Raw genomic sequence first — 16,665 nt, forward strand, 5'->3', positions numbered from 1 at the left:
CTGCACAAACATTGAAAGTCCTCACGCATATGGCTCAGATGTTTTTATTAGCGATCTGGATCAAACCTGCTGGAACTGATAACTCAAAGGAAACCATTGCCAGGGCCATATCAACCCGTTACAAGGTTCCAGGGCACTTTAGGAGCTGTGGGCCCCTTTGCAAACTTATAAATTATTTATAAGTGATTTTTATTCATTTTAGGTTTGTTTAAAAGACAAAACAGAAAACTAAAGATACTGAAATAAGTATAAGATGGATTGAAAGAAAAAAAAGAAAGAAGAGAAGAAAGGAAAATGAAAGAATCAGTTCCTAACCTTCCTAAGAATATATTTTATTTCATTTTATTTTGCCAAACTACTTTCCCAGCCCCACTTTGTTTTGTTAGTTTTATGTTTGTGCAACCTCATCATCATCATGAGAAAAAAGGCATTTATTTTGTGTTGTAAATTTCATTTTAAAAGAAAAAAAAAGAAAGAATAGGCCATTCCAAGCTCCAACTGGCTAACTTTTGGGTTGAGGCCTTAAATTCAACAAAAGACATTTAATTCTCTTGACATGGTACAGAAAAATTGATCCCTCTCAGAGTTGTCATGGATATGAAATCACAATGGTTTTTTGAACCAGGCTGTAATTATATTTATTTCTGTTCTGGAGCAGAAATAAACATGGGAGTCAATGGAGATGGACAGGGTTTTGGAGGCAGCCCCCAGTGGCCAGTCAGGGAACTACAATTGATCTTACCTCCCCATCAGCCTCAATGCAAAAGTTGTAAGGTTTACACTAACTGGAATCATACTTCCAGAACACACAGTCATTAAAACACTTGAGTCAACATGGCTGTGCCTGGCCCTGGGATAACACGCCTCCCTTTTCCAGAGAGAAGTGTCTTTAAAACACCTCTGTAAGAGCAGCTCTCATTTCAGTTTTGTGCTTTCAAAGGCGTCAACTGAAGGAAGAACTGAACAAACTGAGAATGAATAACTCAATAAAAAAGACCAGTATAGCAGAGTCAGTGCAACTTGACATCAGTGCACTGAACCGTTGTGGTTTGATGGAATAGCAAGAGCATTCTGCTTTGAAAAATACTGAGTGCAGAGACAATAAGCCTTAAATACCTTTTATCAGTTTGTAAAAAACGTTTATTGATATTGTCAGACAAGACTGAAATCTCCTTGACACTTGATAATACCGTAATTTAAAAAATGATATGCGTTCAATTCATAGCTGAATGGTAGAAGTCAAAATGTGTCATTATTAAAGGATTCTATCTTGCACCAACAGGTTTATGATCTGTGAGAACGAGATCATAACTTGGCTGGACAAGATTATAAAGTAAGCATATTGTTTATGCACATATATTTAAAAAATAGTATTTTGCAGAGTTTGAAATGAACAGCATCTCCATGGCAGTTATTTAAGTCTTTAGAGTTAGTCAGTGGCTTAGTTCATGACAATTGATTATTAGAATTATTTAAAAGTTTGACAAAATGTTAAATGAAAAATGTTTAAAAAAAATAAAAATAAAGTTTGACAAAATGTAAGTTATAAAATTATATGTATTAATTAAATAATATTGTAATCAGGAAGCTCATCTTTCCTGATAGATTACATCATTCCATCTCTTTTTTATTCATCTAAGAGAAGGTTAATCTCTCATGTTTAAACTAAAAGTCACCTTTAACACTGTTTACAAGTGAACTCGTCAATAAGGTTACAACTTGTAATGACTGTTAGCTCTTGTTGGCAATCTCTGGGGAGAGATTTCCAGGCTGATACTGTTGGGATTGGTCTTTAAAAACACTGAGTAAAGGTGTTTGAAGAAGAAGGTGCTGGTGCGTGAGAAGCACCTGAACATCCCCGGAGCTTCACCTGGACAAGTTCTGGTCGTACCTGCAGGATCAGAGACGCCGTCAACACATCCACTCCTCACATCACTGGTAAAGCTTTTAAAATGAATATTTGTTACAGGTTTCCTGACCGATTACAACCTCTTATGGCTGAGGTAAGGACGATGAATCTGTCCATTGCTCTTATCAATTCAAAGTTAATTATGCTTTTTAAACATCAAAAGAAAAATGCCAATATCTTGAATGAATGGATGAATGTCACTCACTGTCTGACGCAGTCTGGGATTTGGACATGTTCAGTGGGTACGAAGCTGGAAAGTTCCAGAAGACTGTCTACAAACTGGAGTTTCCTGCTAAATTTAGAGCTGAGGAGGAGGAGGAGAAAGAGGACGAAGAGTCCATTTATTTATCCTTCCTCTTCTTGGTGACAGTAACACAGGAGGGGCTGAGGACAAAAGCACAGACCTGATGAAAGGTTTGATGATGGTGATGACAGCTTTGATGTACCACATAGGGTGAACCACGTAGAAACCCTTCAGGTTCTTCCTCAACCTGCAGAAACACAGCCAGACGGATGAATGCATGAAAAATCGGACTTCTTTTACCCAGATAGTGACCAGTTTGGTTTATTGGAGTGTCTTTATTCATCTGTTTTGTCCGTTAGTGTGTATATTGTTTTTTTCTCTACCTCCGGTCGATGGTGGTGTAACACTCCTTCAGCCAGCTGACTCCTGGTAGTTTGTCCTTCTGACCTCCAGCACAAAGATACACTATCACGTAGTTCTCCGTCACCATCAGCTCCAGAGTCCCAACCACAAACCTGGCAGACGCCAAGAAAGACACAAGGAGAAACAGAAAGATATTAGAGACAGAAACCATTTAAGGTTCTCCCGTTCAGGAGTCACTTGGGAGTCATTTTTACTATTCAGGAATGGCAGTTGTGTTCAGACTTGTTGCCATGGGTTAAATGAGGAAGTTGAGGAACCGGGAATACGTAACGCCATCAAGGGATCACAGAGGTGGCAAGATGAATGTGTTTGTGTATTACCTGAACAAGTTATCCATCACATACTGGTAATTCTCCAGACTGTTTTCTGGCAGGTAACAGGAGGAAAACACGATGATGTCATTCATACCATCTCCGTAGTAACCTGGGATATGAGAGAGGGGTGTGAGCTGAGACCGGCAGGTGAGGGTGGGACGGGTGAGCCGGTGCAGATGGCTGGACAAACCTCCATGAGACAGCACCCTGAGAAACGGCTCCAGGACACTCATGTTGACACGGCTGGGCTGTGAGGGGTCACCCATGGAGAAAGAGCGCCACCTGGTGCCCCTGCCGTCCACCACATCCTCCCCTGGTAGAGAAGCAGCCCGAGAGCCCGACCTGGACCTGGAGCCAAACGCTCCTCGGGTCCCGACGGCGAGACGCTGCAGGTTATCTGGAGAAAAATCCATTCAGAGATTTACAGCCCGTCAGACATATGTTTCACGTCCTCACGGCCTCTCACCTTCCAGATCCAGGTCGTAGCCGGGGAGGTGCAGGGACTCGCTGTCGGAGGGCGTCTCCAGGGCATCCAGGTCAATATCAAGTCTGGCCTCATCGTCATCTTCAAGTGAAGGGGAGATGACCGCTGAGGGAAAGTCGTCAGAGACCATTGAGCCGCTGCCACCTGCAGAAGAAGGATCATCACCTTAAGGTGTCAGCTTGACTGATGCATAGTCTGCCAGCAGAATTCATCCGGTCCTCTGGGGAGATCCCTGCTCTCGACCTCCAGAGCAGGCACACATCTGCCCGGCTAGAGACCCACAGAACAGGCTCATTCAACAACTTTTTACTCAAGCCAACCCTGACTGAAAGAGGGGAGACTGAACTCCCTTAGGAGTCTCAGTGGCTTTCTGCAAAAATGATTGATAAAAAGACCAAGAAAACATTTACACAGCTGAATCAAAAGTGTAAATTCAGTCTGGAGCTGGAGCTTCATGAGATACCTAATGACAGGCTGAGAGCTGGAGCCACCAGGATTTTCTTCTTCACTGGTTTCCGTCCTGACAAAGCCAGACTGTTCGGAGGATCTGCAGACAGGGAATTTAAATTAAGATAAATGAAGCATCAGAAAGGAAATATTCTTATGATCATTGTTAAGTTCTTCTTTATAAACAGCATTAAATTCACATTATTCCTGATTTTGCAAGAATCCTACTCTCATTTTAGTATTTTACTGATTTTCAGTTAATATTTGAAATTATTTTGTTGCATATTATTATATACAAGTGTAAAATAGAGCATTTTCACACTTAACTTAATTCTGAAAATTGCTTTTAGAAAATGATATCGGCAATATCTTTATTTTATTTTAATTTAAGTTGGTTTAACTTAATTTATATATTAATGATAGTTATTTTTATGTAACATTGCTTTATTATTATTTTTACTTGATTCTTTTCAACCGTGTGTGCGTGTGTGTGTTTGTGTAGGTTTATCCCTGAATTTAGCTGCCGGGAACCTTGATGAGGAAAATAGCAAATCCACTTTTTTACCCGGTCGGCCTCTGCCTGATGTTGAGGGTTTTGGCTCCTCAGGCTCTTCAGACTCTGCTGAGCAGGAGGAGAAAAGAAAATGAGGAAAATGATAGACTGACTTGACTAAAAATCACACACATCAGGACATTACTTGGTGATAAAAAAAATTACTAATAAGCTGAGACCAGATAGGTTTTTGAAAGTGATTCCAATAGATGAGTGTTCCATACCCTGCTTGTCTCCCTCCTCCCTCTCTTCTTCTGCAGCCGGGGGTTCCTCTCTGGATTCCTCCACTTCACCCTCAGCTAAAATAATGAAAGAAAGACAATCAAAGATATCATTATATATAACGCAGCTACATGAATACGAGACACACATCTACTCTTCTTGCCTGCTGAGCCGGCCTCCGACACCGACGTGACGACATCGTTGGACATTTTCTCATCTTCTGTGGAAAAACCAACCGAAATGAAGAAAACCATTTAGGAAAACCAACAAAGGTTTGGAATATTCAGTCCAGAGGCAGAGCTCAAATGTACCCAAACTTTCATTTGTATTATTCTTATTGTCTTGTTTCTTTGCCATATGGCAAAAATGAAATGAATATAATATATAAATGTAATGTAATATATAAATGTAAATATAAATATTTACATTTTTGATAACTGTACAGTTATCAAAAACTGTATTTTTTTCTCTACGTATCCCCTTTGTTTTTTTTTTGATTGTTTCTTTTTTAATGATAACTTTTATACAAATAATCTTGCTTGTACCTTTGTAACCTTTACCCGTGTACAACTTCCCAGCAAAGTTTAAGAAAAAAATAAGCTAAATAAAGATACTGAACATGTGATCAGAAGTCCTGACATAAACTGGTAGGGTGAGGTCATGTGATCTATACGCTGATGTGATTGTCAAATATATGTTTTGTAATATATTGGGTCTGAATTTTTTTTAATTACTTTTGAAAATATATTTATTTCCTTGCTAATATAGAGACAGCAAAACAATGAATACCAATTTGATGGTCACATAGTTGAGGGAGGGCAGTGGTTGCTGGAGTATTTCCAGATGTATCAGCAGTCGTGTTGGGGGTTTTGATGTTTTCTGGGTTGTCGCCGTCCAGGAAAGACCTGCATTCAGAAATATATCCATAGTGATAAATTAGGAAGTGAGCTGAAGCATAATTGATTGATGAATTATTTGGTACAACACATTTAGATATAAAAAAACGGTTAAGGCAAAAGATAAGGGGTAAGCCCATATGAAGATAAACATCCTGATAAATGTACTTGTGTTTTGATGAAAGAAAATTAAACTCTGGGGAAGAAACTCTTACCTGGACATATCATGCTCTTGTTCATTCGCTCTGGACTCCATTGTTCTGGTTGGGTAGGATAATAAAATCATCAATATTTCTCATTGATCATATCTGATACTTTTGCTTGATTGAATGAAAAGCAGAAAAAAACGGATATCTTTTAATGAAGGTATAGTCTGAATTAATGGGATGGAGAGATAACAACTTTGAAAATTAAGAGTTAAAAGATTTCATATTCATGCACTGTTAAAAATAAAAATAAAACTATTTTATGATTATGAATGTCATTTACACTGTTACTTGAAAATGAACATTTTTGATCATTTTTGCCACGCTTCCTGAGTCTGGTTCTGCCGGAGGTTTCTTCCTCTTAAAGGGGACTTTTCTCTCCACAGTCTCAGTGCTTGGACAGGACAGGGCATTATATTCAACAAAGGTTTCTTTAGCGTAGCAAAAATAATTATTCTCGTCTTATCGGCTTTTGATTAATTGGACTAAATTGGAATGAGTTAAACTGAATTGTTGAAGTGCCTTGGGATGACATTTGTCATGATTTGTAGCTATATAAATGAATCTGAGCTAAAATTGAATCAAACAAAACTGAAAAAACAAAACAAAACATTTGCTGATTTTACTGTTTGTTATTACTTCGAGATGTTGTTATCTATTTAATGACATCTGGGCTCTTAACCAACATTACTGACCACGATAGTATCAATACTCTGGAAGTTACTGGTATTATTTTTATATTTTTATTTGTAAAGCAGCAGGTCATCAGTTCTTGGTCTGGACTGTTGTTTTGGTCAGAATTTGGATCAAACTGCTTCAGCATTATTTAGTATAACCAATGGAGAAGTAGAAACTTCAGGGCAATTTAATGAGGACACAAAATTTGCACATCTTCCACTGCAAGAAACAACGTGAAGGCTGAATGATGCTCAGCATCCACACAACATGCAAAGCAGGTTGAGGAGAACTGACAACAACACAGGTTAAAACACCAGGTAAATGTCAAATCTGTCATAAAGTAAATGGAACTAAAATCTGGCTTCTGTCCCCTATATTGCAATTTTGAACTACTTTCTAGACCCAGGCTTTAACCTAGGGAATACTGTAGAACATGCCATTATGAAATTAAGGAAACACAATGATTGTTTTGTTGTTTTAGGAAACAGTCTTTTTGCTTTAACATCATTTTTAAAGTTCTGACATGTTGAAACTGAAACAATTGCAGTGAATCAGACCTCATGACACAATGCTGGACAATATAAAACGTCTTTGCATAAAGATTTCACTTCACTGGAGCTGAACCAAGAAACAGATCCATGTAAGTTTGTATTTGTGACGCTCATATGAATCTGCTGCGTTAATCTGCTTTGCCCTTATCTGCCAGAAACACTGGTCCACATAGGGAAAGTTTGAACTACAAAACTAAAAGCCTGACTAAAAAATAATCACATATAATCACATAAAAACGTTAATTTTACTGTAAAGGGAATAGGAAAACTGAATAGACTTACAATGGTTCTGCTCCCTCAGCCCGCTGACTACCAGGGGAGGAGAGACAGGTGAGACTGCTGAGACCGGTTCAGGAAGAACAGTCAAGATCACAGACAAACCTGTTGCACACCTGCTGACTCAGCTCATGACATCACAACCATTTTTTAAACAGTTTATGAGTGGACTCTGACACCCCCGCACCCCCAACACTTTTCTCTCTTTCTGTCTCTCTGTATTGCAGCCAACAGGAGGTGTGGTGTGTTGCAACAACAAGGGCCCTGCCCAGTTGCCGTAGCAACTATGACTGTACAAGCAGGCGTGCCAGTGTGGAAATTGCAAGGCACATGTTTCTACCTGCTGTATGTGTATGTGTGAGTTTGCAGAGTGATTGAACAATGATATGAGTTTCTTTGTTTGTACAAATGGCCTCGGTTGTGTGATAGGCTTAAAATGTTTCTTCACTAACACACCAACAGAGGGACTGATATAAAACTAACTGCACATTTTTCTCAACAATAAGTTGATGATATTTCTGAAAATGGCATAAGGCCCATAGTTTTGGTTCATATTCAACTTGTTTCACATGTGAAGAAACCATTGATCCAAGCGTCCAAACACAAATAGGTGAAAATTAAAAGTGAAATGTGAAAACAATTAGCTGAATGCATACACTATCTTCAAATAAAAACAGAATTTGAAGTTTTAATCCAGTTATATTTCTCGTTTTTTCTCCCACATTTCCAGATATTTAATAGAGTACAGAGTAACTGGTAAAAGAGTACAACATGGTTGCATTGGGGAGTTTTGTAGATCACCTTGTTTAAACATCTATTTTGGTTCTGCTTTAATAATCAATTGGAATAATTAGACTGTTGCAGTCTGGATGTTGGATCCCTACCCATTTACCCATTGACAAACGTTCTGTTACATGTCTATACATTTTTCTCTAGTATATCCTTGCACTTGCATACTTTTCCTTCCTTATGATGCCCCTGACATTATGCAGCATTGTACTCTCACTGGATAACGCTGACACCCGGAACCGAGTTTTTGGATCATGACTGATGTAAAAACAGTCAAATTAACATGTAGAACAGTGATCCTATGGGATGAGCCCTACAAAGAGTGACAGCCAAAAAAAAAAAAAATCTCTTTACTTAAAATAAAACAGCTGAATTAATGTTGTGTCATAATGTTGTGAGAATAAAGTCGTAATATTTTGAGAATAAAGTTTGTAATATTACGAGAATAAAGTCGTAATATTAAATATATTATAAATATATAAATATAACTTCACAAGATGCTCAATATTCCTCATTTAACACAGGGAGAAGATGCTCTTCCTGTTAGAGTTCTCATAAATTAACACTTTATTCTCGTAATATTACGACTTTATTCTCATAAATAAGCACTTTATTCTCGTAATATTACGACTTTATTCTCATAACATTACGACTTTATTCTATTACGACTTTATTCTCGCAACATTATGACTTTATTCTCGTAATATTACGACTTTATTCTCGTAATTTTACGACATTATTCTCGTAATGTTACGACTTTATTCTCGTAATATTACGACTTTATTCTTGCCACATTACGACTTTATTCTCGTAATTTTACGACTTTATTCTCGTAATGTTACGACTTTATTCTCGCAACATTATGACTTTATTCTCGTAATTTTACGACTTTATTCTCATTATGTTATGACTTTATTCTCGTAATTTCCAATGTATTTATTTTTTGTCTTAGTTTGGCCCTAATACTCCGTCGTATATTTCCTCCACAAGCAGTTTGTATAAATGTGTGTTTTTGTTTATTAATTGTTTATTACCTCTCCCCACCAGCAGGGGGCAGTAAAGCTGCTCACGCTGAAGTCCCTGAATATGACGTCACTTCCTGTACTTCCTGCTTATTCAAGATGGCGTCGTGGGGAATGAAGATGAGTTTGTGGGAGAATGGACCAAAACCCGGACAGTTTTACTCTTTCCCCGGCGGCAGCAGCAGCGGGACGGGCACATCCTGTGGTCCGGTCCGACACACGCTGTGAGTAGAACCTGGACCGCTAGTTCGGACTGGAAGTTGAGATTTGTGTCGGTTTCGGTTTGAACCCGCGGCGGTGCTGCATCATCATGGAGACCAGGCGGAGAAAACTGGCATTTAAAGCCGTTTTAAAGTTATAAAGCTCGCGTTAAACAGTCTATAACTCTATTATTTAACGTCTGTAAGTCATATTTGTCATCAACCTTAAGGAAAGTAGTTTGTGTCTTTGTGTTGTTGGCTTATTGATGATTTGAAGCTGTTAGCTACGTTTTTTTAGCTAAAGCACACAATGAAATCCCTCACGGTGGTTTTAACTGCCTAAATGTACTAACCCTGATAAATAACTCTTGTTACGCTTAGTAAAAAGATCCGCTAATTCGTGGATGGTTTTATCAACTGAAGGAGGAGGATGCAGAGACCAAATAGACTGAACTATTACCTTTCTGTTGTATTTCCAGGTGTTTTACGCATATATGTCAAAATATAGTCGTGATTATGGACAAAAGTGTATTTTTATCATTTGTATCATATGTGATATTAATTGCATGCATTGTTTTGTACTTTTAGAATAAACTTTTCTTTTTAAATAAAGTAATTATTATAGTAATTTGAAACAAAATAAGTCAGTTAGTTGAAGCCTTTATGCAGTGTCTGACCACTGTCAGAAGAGGTTTTCACATCTTTATACAGTGTATAATGTAACTAATTTTAGTTCAGGAGAAACTTGAAAGCCAAGTTCATTATGGCACGTTGGTAAAGGTTCTATATAAAGATAAATAATTAGATAAGAGGTAATGTAGCAACCCCCTATACTCGTTTAGACTTTGAGAAAGGTTCCTATCTATCTATCTATCTATCTATCTATCTATCTATCTATCTATCTATCTATAAATTATATTTTTTACAAAATCATCTTATCGTAAATATTTGTCAAATTAAAATTTTCTGGCTTTTAATGTGACCATCTTCATTATCTCTCTTTCCCTTTCTCTTTCACTTCTTTCTCAGTAACCCAATGGTAACCGGGACATCAGTACTTGGTGTGAAATTCACAGGCGGCGTTATCATCGCAGCTGATATGTTGGGCTCATATGGCTCTCTGGCTCGATTCAGGAACATCTCCCGCCTCATGAAGGTGACAAGTTTTTTTTTTTTTTTTTTGACAAAAGTTAACAAAAAAACAGGTGCTATGTATATAAATGAAAACCTCTTTAATCGTCATTTGTTCTGCAGGTAAACACCAACACCATCTTGGGGGCATCAGGAGACTATGCTGATTATCAGTATCTCAAGCAAACTATTGAACAGATGGTGTAAGTTGCTTTTTCATGTGCAGAAATACAGTTGCTGTATTTGTTTTACGTGTGGATAAAAATACGGGGGTTTCTCCGTCAGGATTGATGAAGAGCTGCTTGGTGACGGCCACAGCTACAGTCCAAAGGCCATCCACTCCTGGCTGACCAGAGTCATGTACAACCGGCGAAGCAAGATGAATCCTCTGTGGAACACTGTAGTCATTGGAGGTTTCTACGATGGGGAAGGGTGAGGATTCATTGTTTTGTTTTTTTTAGCTAAAGCAGCTCTTGATGTTTGTGTCAAATAGTCTTGATTTTTCAAATGTATCAATCAGGTAAAGTTAAAAAAAAAAAATGTCTTCAGTAAACTCTCAAAATGAGACCAGCCTTTTATTTTCTTTTGTTTCGTTTCTTTTTGCTCCTTTTTAGTTCTAGGAATGGACAAGAAACACAAGTATTTAATTATTGCACAGTAATTTGTTGTTTCAGTTCAGAATTTGAAATAATTGTTTTAATCAATTATTTAAAAAAAAAAGATTACTAATCTATAGAGTATTTGAGATAAGTACCTTTCTCTTGCAACACAATTCATTACATATTTGGATACACAGGTGTGATATATTTTAGGGAACAAGTTGGTGGTCCAAGCTTGTTCGTCTTATTTTTAAGGAATCCAACATTCCCCGTGATGAGCAAGGACAGAATTATTACTAATGTCTCCTGCCTTTACAAACTCAACAATAGTGTAAAAATAAGTCACAATTTTTAACTGTAAAACCTAATCAACTGCTGTCATGTAAATATTCATCAACTGCTTAACATGTAAACAACTTTCACATCGCCATTGCTGTTCGTTATAATGGATATTAAGTTGCAACAAAAAAATGTAAGTAAAATGTTTGTGGTGTGAAACCTTTCCTATTATGGGATGTACTCAACTTGTTTGAGTTAAAGAGACTTCTGCAGTGAGCTGGGTAGAGCATTATAAAAGAAAATCATACTAGCAGCCACGGTCATGCTTCATTTCCAAACGGTATAGTTTGACCAAAGTGGTACAAACAAACAGCTTTGAAAAGAAAAGAAAAAAAAAGAGGCCAGTGCAAGAATCAGCATGCATAGTTGTTACGCTACTGTAGCTTTTAGCTTCCACTGGTCATGCAGCCTGAGCGTTGATGTGCAGCATTTGGCCCTCGAGTGCAAACATTTGTGAACTTGAACTAAATAGCTGAAAAATGATCTCATCTGGTGCACAGTGACGGCACACCATGGATGCAAACCTAAAAGGGGTAAACAAACTAGCAACTCGGTTCTCTCCTTTGTGGTCTAAGAAGTGATTAACCATAAGATCATCTCATCTCTCTAGTTTCCTTGGTTACGTGGATAAGCTTGGCGTTGCTTATGAGGCTCCAACAGTGGCCACAGGTTTTGGAGCATACTTGGCCCAGGTAAGTTTGTTATCCAGGTTGGAAGGTTTGCAAACCTGTGTGCTTTTTGAATAATTGAATCTGTTTAAAGAAGTCTTTGTCCTTAAAGGTATTGTGACATAATTTTTAACATGCTTTTAACACTATTAAAAGTCTTGGCCAATGTCCCTCAAATGTGTCTAAAAAGGTATAACAAGAAAAACTTCACTCCAGTACTCCATGCCTGGCTTTTTATGACGGTGTTTTTTTGCGCAGTGAAAAACGCTTCCTTTTCCCCCTTTCCTGTCAATCATTGCCCCGCTCCTCCTCCAAACCTCCTCCAACCCAACTGCTACACACTTCTGCCGTCTCCACACACGCGCGCGCACACCGAACCACAAACACCCACACACACAGCCCAGACAGGGCGACTACAGCCCGGGGATGTCCGTGACCACCAAACCAGATGCGCTGTTTTTTTTACGTTTTTGCATAATTGTGCGGAAAATCCCAGAAAGCACACAATACACTGAATGTTAAAAGTTAGTTTTTTTTGGGGGTGTAATTGATGTCAAGACAAACAAAAAATCAAGAAAAATGTGTTTTTAATGTCACAATACCTTTTAAGGTCCTGTATTATATAATGTATTCATATTGATGAAACGCAACAATAGAGTTGTTTTAGTCTGATTGCGACTCCAAAACTGGGTGCCTGTTAAATCATGCGTGTGTCGTGGCATTAGGGGTGTGATGTGGGGCTGAACCCACGTGGGGACAGATACATGAGTTGGGTTTATCTGAGCTTGGGGTTTAGAGCAGGGGTTCTTAACCTTTCTGACCTTGAGGCCCATTTTTTTCAGTACAGAGCGGCCCAGGGCCCAAGCAAAAACCTTGTCAAATAAAATGATCATCACAGACTTTTATGAAACATGTCAATGTTAACATGCACATGTCAAGCTTGATTTATACTAGGACAAATCAATCAGTTCAGGCTTATTAATAAAAAAAGATCAATAATTAGATTTTACTTAAATAAAAAAGGAAGGACTCAGAATAAAAAATATATATACATATAAATCAATCACTGGATGGCAGTAAAGGGGGTCGTCCAATGATCGGAAGGTAGGCAGTTCGAATCCCGCTCCGTCCCAGTTGCTGTCGTAGTGTCCTTGGCAAGACACCTTACCCACCTTGCCCCGTGTGAATGTGTTTGAATGTTTGGTGGTGGTCGGAAGGGCCGACTGACGCTTCTGTCACTCTGCAGGGCAGCTGTGGCTACAAACGTAGCAGCTGTGGCTACAAACGTAGCTATCACCACCGGTGAGAATGTGTATGAATGAATAAATGATCTCTGTAAAAATCGCTCTGGGTGCCTTGAAGGGCACTATATAAAACCAAGCCATTATTATTAATAAAAAGTAAAATAAATACATTCAAAATAATGTTTTTAAATTAAATAAACTGTAAATAAAATTGAAATAAAGTGCAAATGAAACTATATTTGTGCAAAGCAGAACCAGAAGAATCTTTATTTTCTTTCATAAACATATAAAAAAAAATACAATTTCCTTTTTATCTGCAGCTCTTAATGAGACACTTGGGCCTCTGAGACACAATCAGGTCCAGTCTGGGTGGAATGGGGGAAAGGCTCACTCTCAGAGTAGCATCCAGCGTTGCTCTGAGTCTGTTTCGGGCTTTGGGCGTATTTGTGGCCACGATGGAGAATATAAAATAAAGGATCACGCCGCGCTCGCTCTCCCCGTTGCTGGGCGCAGACCAAGTAATCGATCCGATACTGGCGAATCCAAGCCGACTCTGAGCGCAGACCAAGTAAACGATCCCTTATCCTGGCGGATTATAACCTATTTTGTGCAAAATAAAGGATCTTCTCCGTAAATACAGGCCTTAATAGTACACGTGCAGCTAGATGAGTGTCCGAGGTAAATAGAAGGTGCCGCGGCATTATTCTCCTCTTTTATAGAGCTCCCCCGCTTCTTCCTCTTGGTTCCCTCCTCCACCGGCTGGCAGTCAGTAACAACTGACTAATGGATTAGCGCCACCACATGGTCGGGATGCAGTCCTGCGGCCCCCGTGGCCCAAACGTACAAAACAGAATTTTTTCCGCGGCCCACTAGAGGGCGCTCGCGGCCCAAGTGTGGGCCCTATGGTTAAGAATCACTGGTTTAGAGGACCAATCTGCAAATGCAATTGATCCTTATGTGAAGAAACAGTTTTGAGAAAGATATATTAGATAATCATTTATTCATCCTTCAGTGGGGGATCTATAGACCTGCCGGCTGCTTGGGTGTATGTGGATCTATAAGTCTGATATGTGACATTAAAAGTTCCCCATATCTTCAAAATATTCGTGCGCTAGGATCAAAGTTTGCGTAGAGATACGCACATTTTCCTGTTAAGTTTTTTTTTTTTTTTTTTTTTAATCCCAACCTTTTGCGTATAAGGCGTGCGCATCTTTCAAGCCCTGTTTTGTGCGCACGCAAGTTTTATAAATGAGGCCACTGGACGTGTGCAGATCCTGTTCAGATTGGAAGTTTGAGCCGATCACCTTCCCAGCAGTGTGCACAATGATCTGCAATTTGTATCTGTCCCTGGTGGCCCCACGGTACCACACAAATAGGACAGCACACAGAAAATGTTGACACTTCTGTCTGCTGGTTCATGACAGGAGAAAGATGGGTGTTTTACGATCCGCTTACATTAGGCAGCCATTCTGTGCCCAAGCACAATTAACCCCTTAAACTGGTTAAGTGGTTGTGAGTCTTGCGTGAGTTCTCTCCTTTTTATCCCACTGTAACAATATTGTATTTGTGTCTTTATACTTTCTATAATACAGTTTGGGTGTAAAATCTGCAAGCTTTCTCATAAAATCTGATATGCTCATGCACTTAACTCACTTGATGGTAATCAGAAAATGTGCCGGTGGAACAAAGTTTTCTCTATTATTATTATTATTATTATTATTATTATTATTATTATTATTATTATTATTATTAAATAATCTGCATTGAATCTGTATGTAGAGAAAAGCTCTGCCAACTGATTGAAGCCTACGCACTGTTTGTTTGTGTTTGCAGCCTCTTATGAGGGAGGTGGTGGAGAACAAGGTGGAGATCACCAAACAGGAGGCGCGGGAACTGGTGGAGCGCTGCCTGAAAGTGTTGTACTACAGAGATGCTCGCTCCTACAACAGGGTGAGTTTACTCATCCATAAACTAATCCCAATAAAAGATATGTCTGACCTAATTTGTAACTTAAATTATATACATTTTTTTTTGTTATGGATTGAGGCTTTGTTAAGTTATGCATCCTGTTTTAAAGAGCTTTATTTTCTAGCAGAGAGGGAAAAAAACTTGCAATATTGTACAACAGGTCCCCTGTATTGAGCAGAACCAGGCATCATGTGCTTTATTTTCTTTCCATAATGGAAATTATGTTTTTATTTCAGCATGAGATTGCCATAGTAACGGAGGAGGGTGTGGAGATCATTGGTCCTCTGTCATCTGAAACCAACTGGGACATTGCTCACCTGGTCAGGTAGGGTTCATGGTTTTAAAAATGGTAAAGGTTTTTACTCAAACAAGTATTGTGTAACAATCACAGATCTTAAATTAAACCCTTTTTTTATTTTAAAAAACTGTTTAGAAATAATTTATATTTCTGGTCTTGTTTCTTTGCAGTGGGTTTGAATGAAGACGTACTGCAACTGTTTCCCTGCTGCAACAAAAGCAACTAATCACACGCAACTTAGGAATTCCACTTTAGTTTCTATCTGTTTACGGTCACTTTTGTAATATGGAAAATAAATATGATAAATGAAAAAACAATTGTATTTCTGGTTTTCTTTGTGTCATCTCATGCAGACCACTGTCTTATACCGATGTGCAGTAAACATATTAAACTGTAATTCTACTTACATTTACTTTAGACACTACCGTTAACATAATCATAGGTTGTGCAAAAATGTGAATATTGTGGGATTGCAGCAGTACTTGTTATAGGCTCTCTAGTGTGGCCATGTGTGGCTCGGGACTGAGGGGAGCTGCACTCTGCACAGCCAGGTGGTACATAGGATTGCCCAGTATACTCGCTTATGCACGCTCATTATAAAATACCACAGGTATTAACATGTTACCATATAAGGCAACAGCACATAGTCTGCACAGCTACAACATGGCTACTCATCACCAGTCTGCCCAACAACACAAACTCTACAACACAATGTCTGAGCTTCCTCTCAAGTTTATCACTGGGAACTGGAGGCTTCAACAATTAGGGAGGACAAGGGAACTCAGATCTCACGGGGCGGTAGACTAGAGCGTGTCCTCTGTACCTGTGTGACATATCCAGAAGCTTCTGCAATAAACCTACGTGACCTGATACTTAGTCCTGACCTTCTTTTTGCTCACATCTCCATCAACCAACTCAGGGAAGCCATCGGAGGGAGATGGAGGCTTCATGAGTCATGACTAGTTCTATTTACATTTATTTTAGACACTACCATTAACGTTAGCATAGGTTTTGCAAAAATGTGAATATGCTTAGGTTTTCTTCAAGATTCAGTATCAAAGTGATCATATCTTATTAGAGGGGATACATTAAAAGATTTGTTAAAATATTTCTTTTGTTGATGTTTATTAGTATTTAACTTTTTCCAAACAGATTATCCCTGAAAATGTTGAAAAATACAGGATTAATAATGTCATTTTAAACA

The 16,665-nt window shown here is 38.6% G+C and overlaps 2 protein-coding genes across 3 annotated transcripts; one reads left to right on the forward strand and one right to left on the reverse strand.

The window, feature by feature from the left end:
* Positions 1–945: 945 nt before the first annotated feature.
* Positions 946–7,327, reverse strand: LOC133461176 (bcl-2/adenovirus E1B 19 kDa-interacting protein 2-like protein). Of its 2 annotated transcripts, none has more exons than XM_061741975.1 (14): positions 7,210–7,327; positions 5,708–5,752; positions 5,386–5,501; positions 4,760–4,816; positions 4,599–4,673; positions 4,387–4,443; positions 3,838–3,921; positions 3,357–3,518; positions 3,081–3,287; positions 2,897–2,999; positions 2,537–2,668; positions 2,314–2,400; positions 2,115–2,213; positions 946–1,891 (listed from the first exon to the last, which is right to left on the reverse strand). In XM_061741975.1, exons 2-14 carry the CDS (start codon positions 5,746–5,748, stop codon positions 1,867–1,869), a joined length of 1,245 nt encoding a protein of 414 aa, XP_061597959.1. In that variant the 5' UTR covers positions 5,749–5,752; positions 7,210–7,327; the 3' UTR covers positions 946–1,866. The 2 variants fall into 2 exon arrangements, with proteins under 2 accessions (XP_061597959.1, XP_061597960.1); XM_061741976.1 differs by having other exon boundaries at positions 947–1,891; positions 4,387–4,440; positions 7,210–7,325.
* A 1,752-nt stretch (positions 7,328–9,079) lies between these two features.
* On the forward strand, positions 9,080–15,778 carry psmb4 (proteasome 20S subunit beta 4). The gene is made up of 8 exons (XM_061741977.1): positions 9,080–9,238; positions 10,244–10,370; positions 10,469–10,548; positions 10,631–10,777; positions 11,894–11,975; positions 15,029–15,145; positions 15,400–15,488; positions 15,632–15,778. Exons 1-8 carry the CDS (start codon positions 9,114–9,116, stop codon positions 15,642–15,644), a joined length of 780 nt encoding a protein of 259 aa, XP_061597961.1. The 5' UTR covers positions 9,080–9,113; the 3' UTR covers positions 15,645–15,778.
* Positions 15,779–16,665: the final 887 nt, after the last annotated feature.

This window comes from Cololabis saira, chromosome 15 (assembly GCF_033807715.1).
Source record: "Cololabis saira isolate AMF1-May2022 chromosome 15, fColSai1.1, whole genome shotgun sequence".
NCBI lineage: Eukaryota > Metazoa > Chordata > Actinopteri > Beloniformes > Belonidae > Cololabis > Cololabis saira.

Coding starts and splice junctions, on each gene's coding strand:
- psmb4 (XM_061741977.1), top strand. CDS start 9,114: ATGGCGTCGTGGGGAATGAAGATGAGTTTGTGGGAGAATGGACCAAAA. Junction 9,239..10,243: donor GGTCCGGTCCGACACACGCT/GTGAGTAGAACC, acceptor CTTCTTTCTCAG/TAACCCAATGGTAACCGGGA. Junction 10,778..11,893: donor GGTTTCTACGATGGGGAAGG/GTGAGGATTCAT, acceptor TCATCTCTCTAG/TTTCCTTGGTTACGTGGATA.
- LOC133461176 (XM_061741975.1), bottom strand. CDS start 5,748: ATGGAGTCCAGAGCGAATGAACAAGAGCATGATATGTCCAG. Junction 4,817..5,385: donor ACTATGTGACCATCAAATTG/GTATTCATTGTT, acceptor GTTTTTCCACAG/AAGATGAGAAAATGTCCAAC. Junction 2,669..2,896: donor GTGATGGATAACTTGTTCAG/GTAATACACAAA, acceptor GGCGTCTGCCAG/GTTTGTGGTTGGGACTCTGG.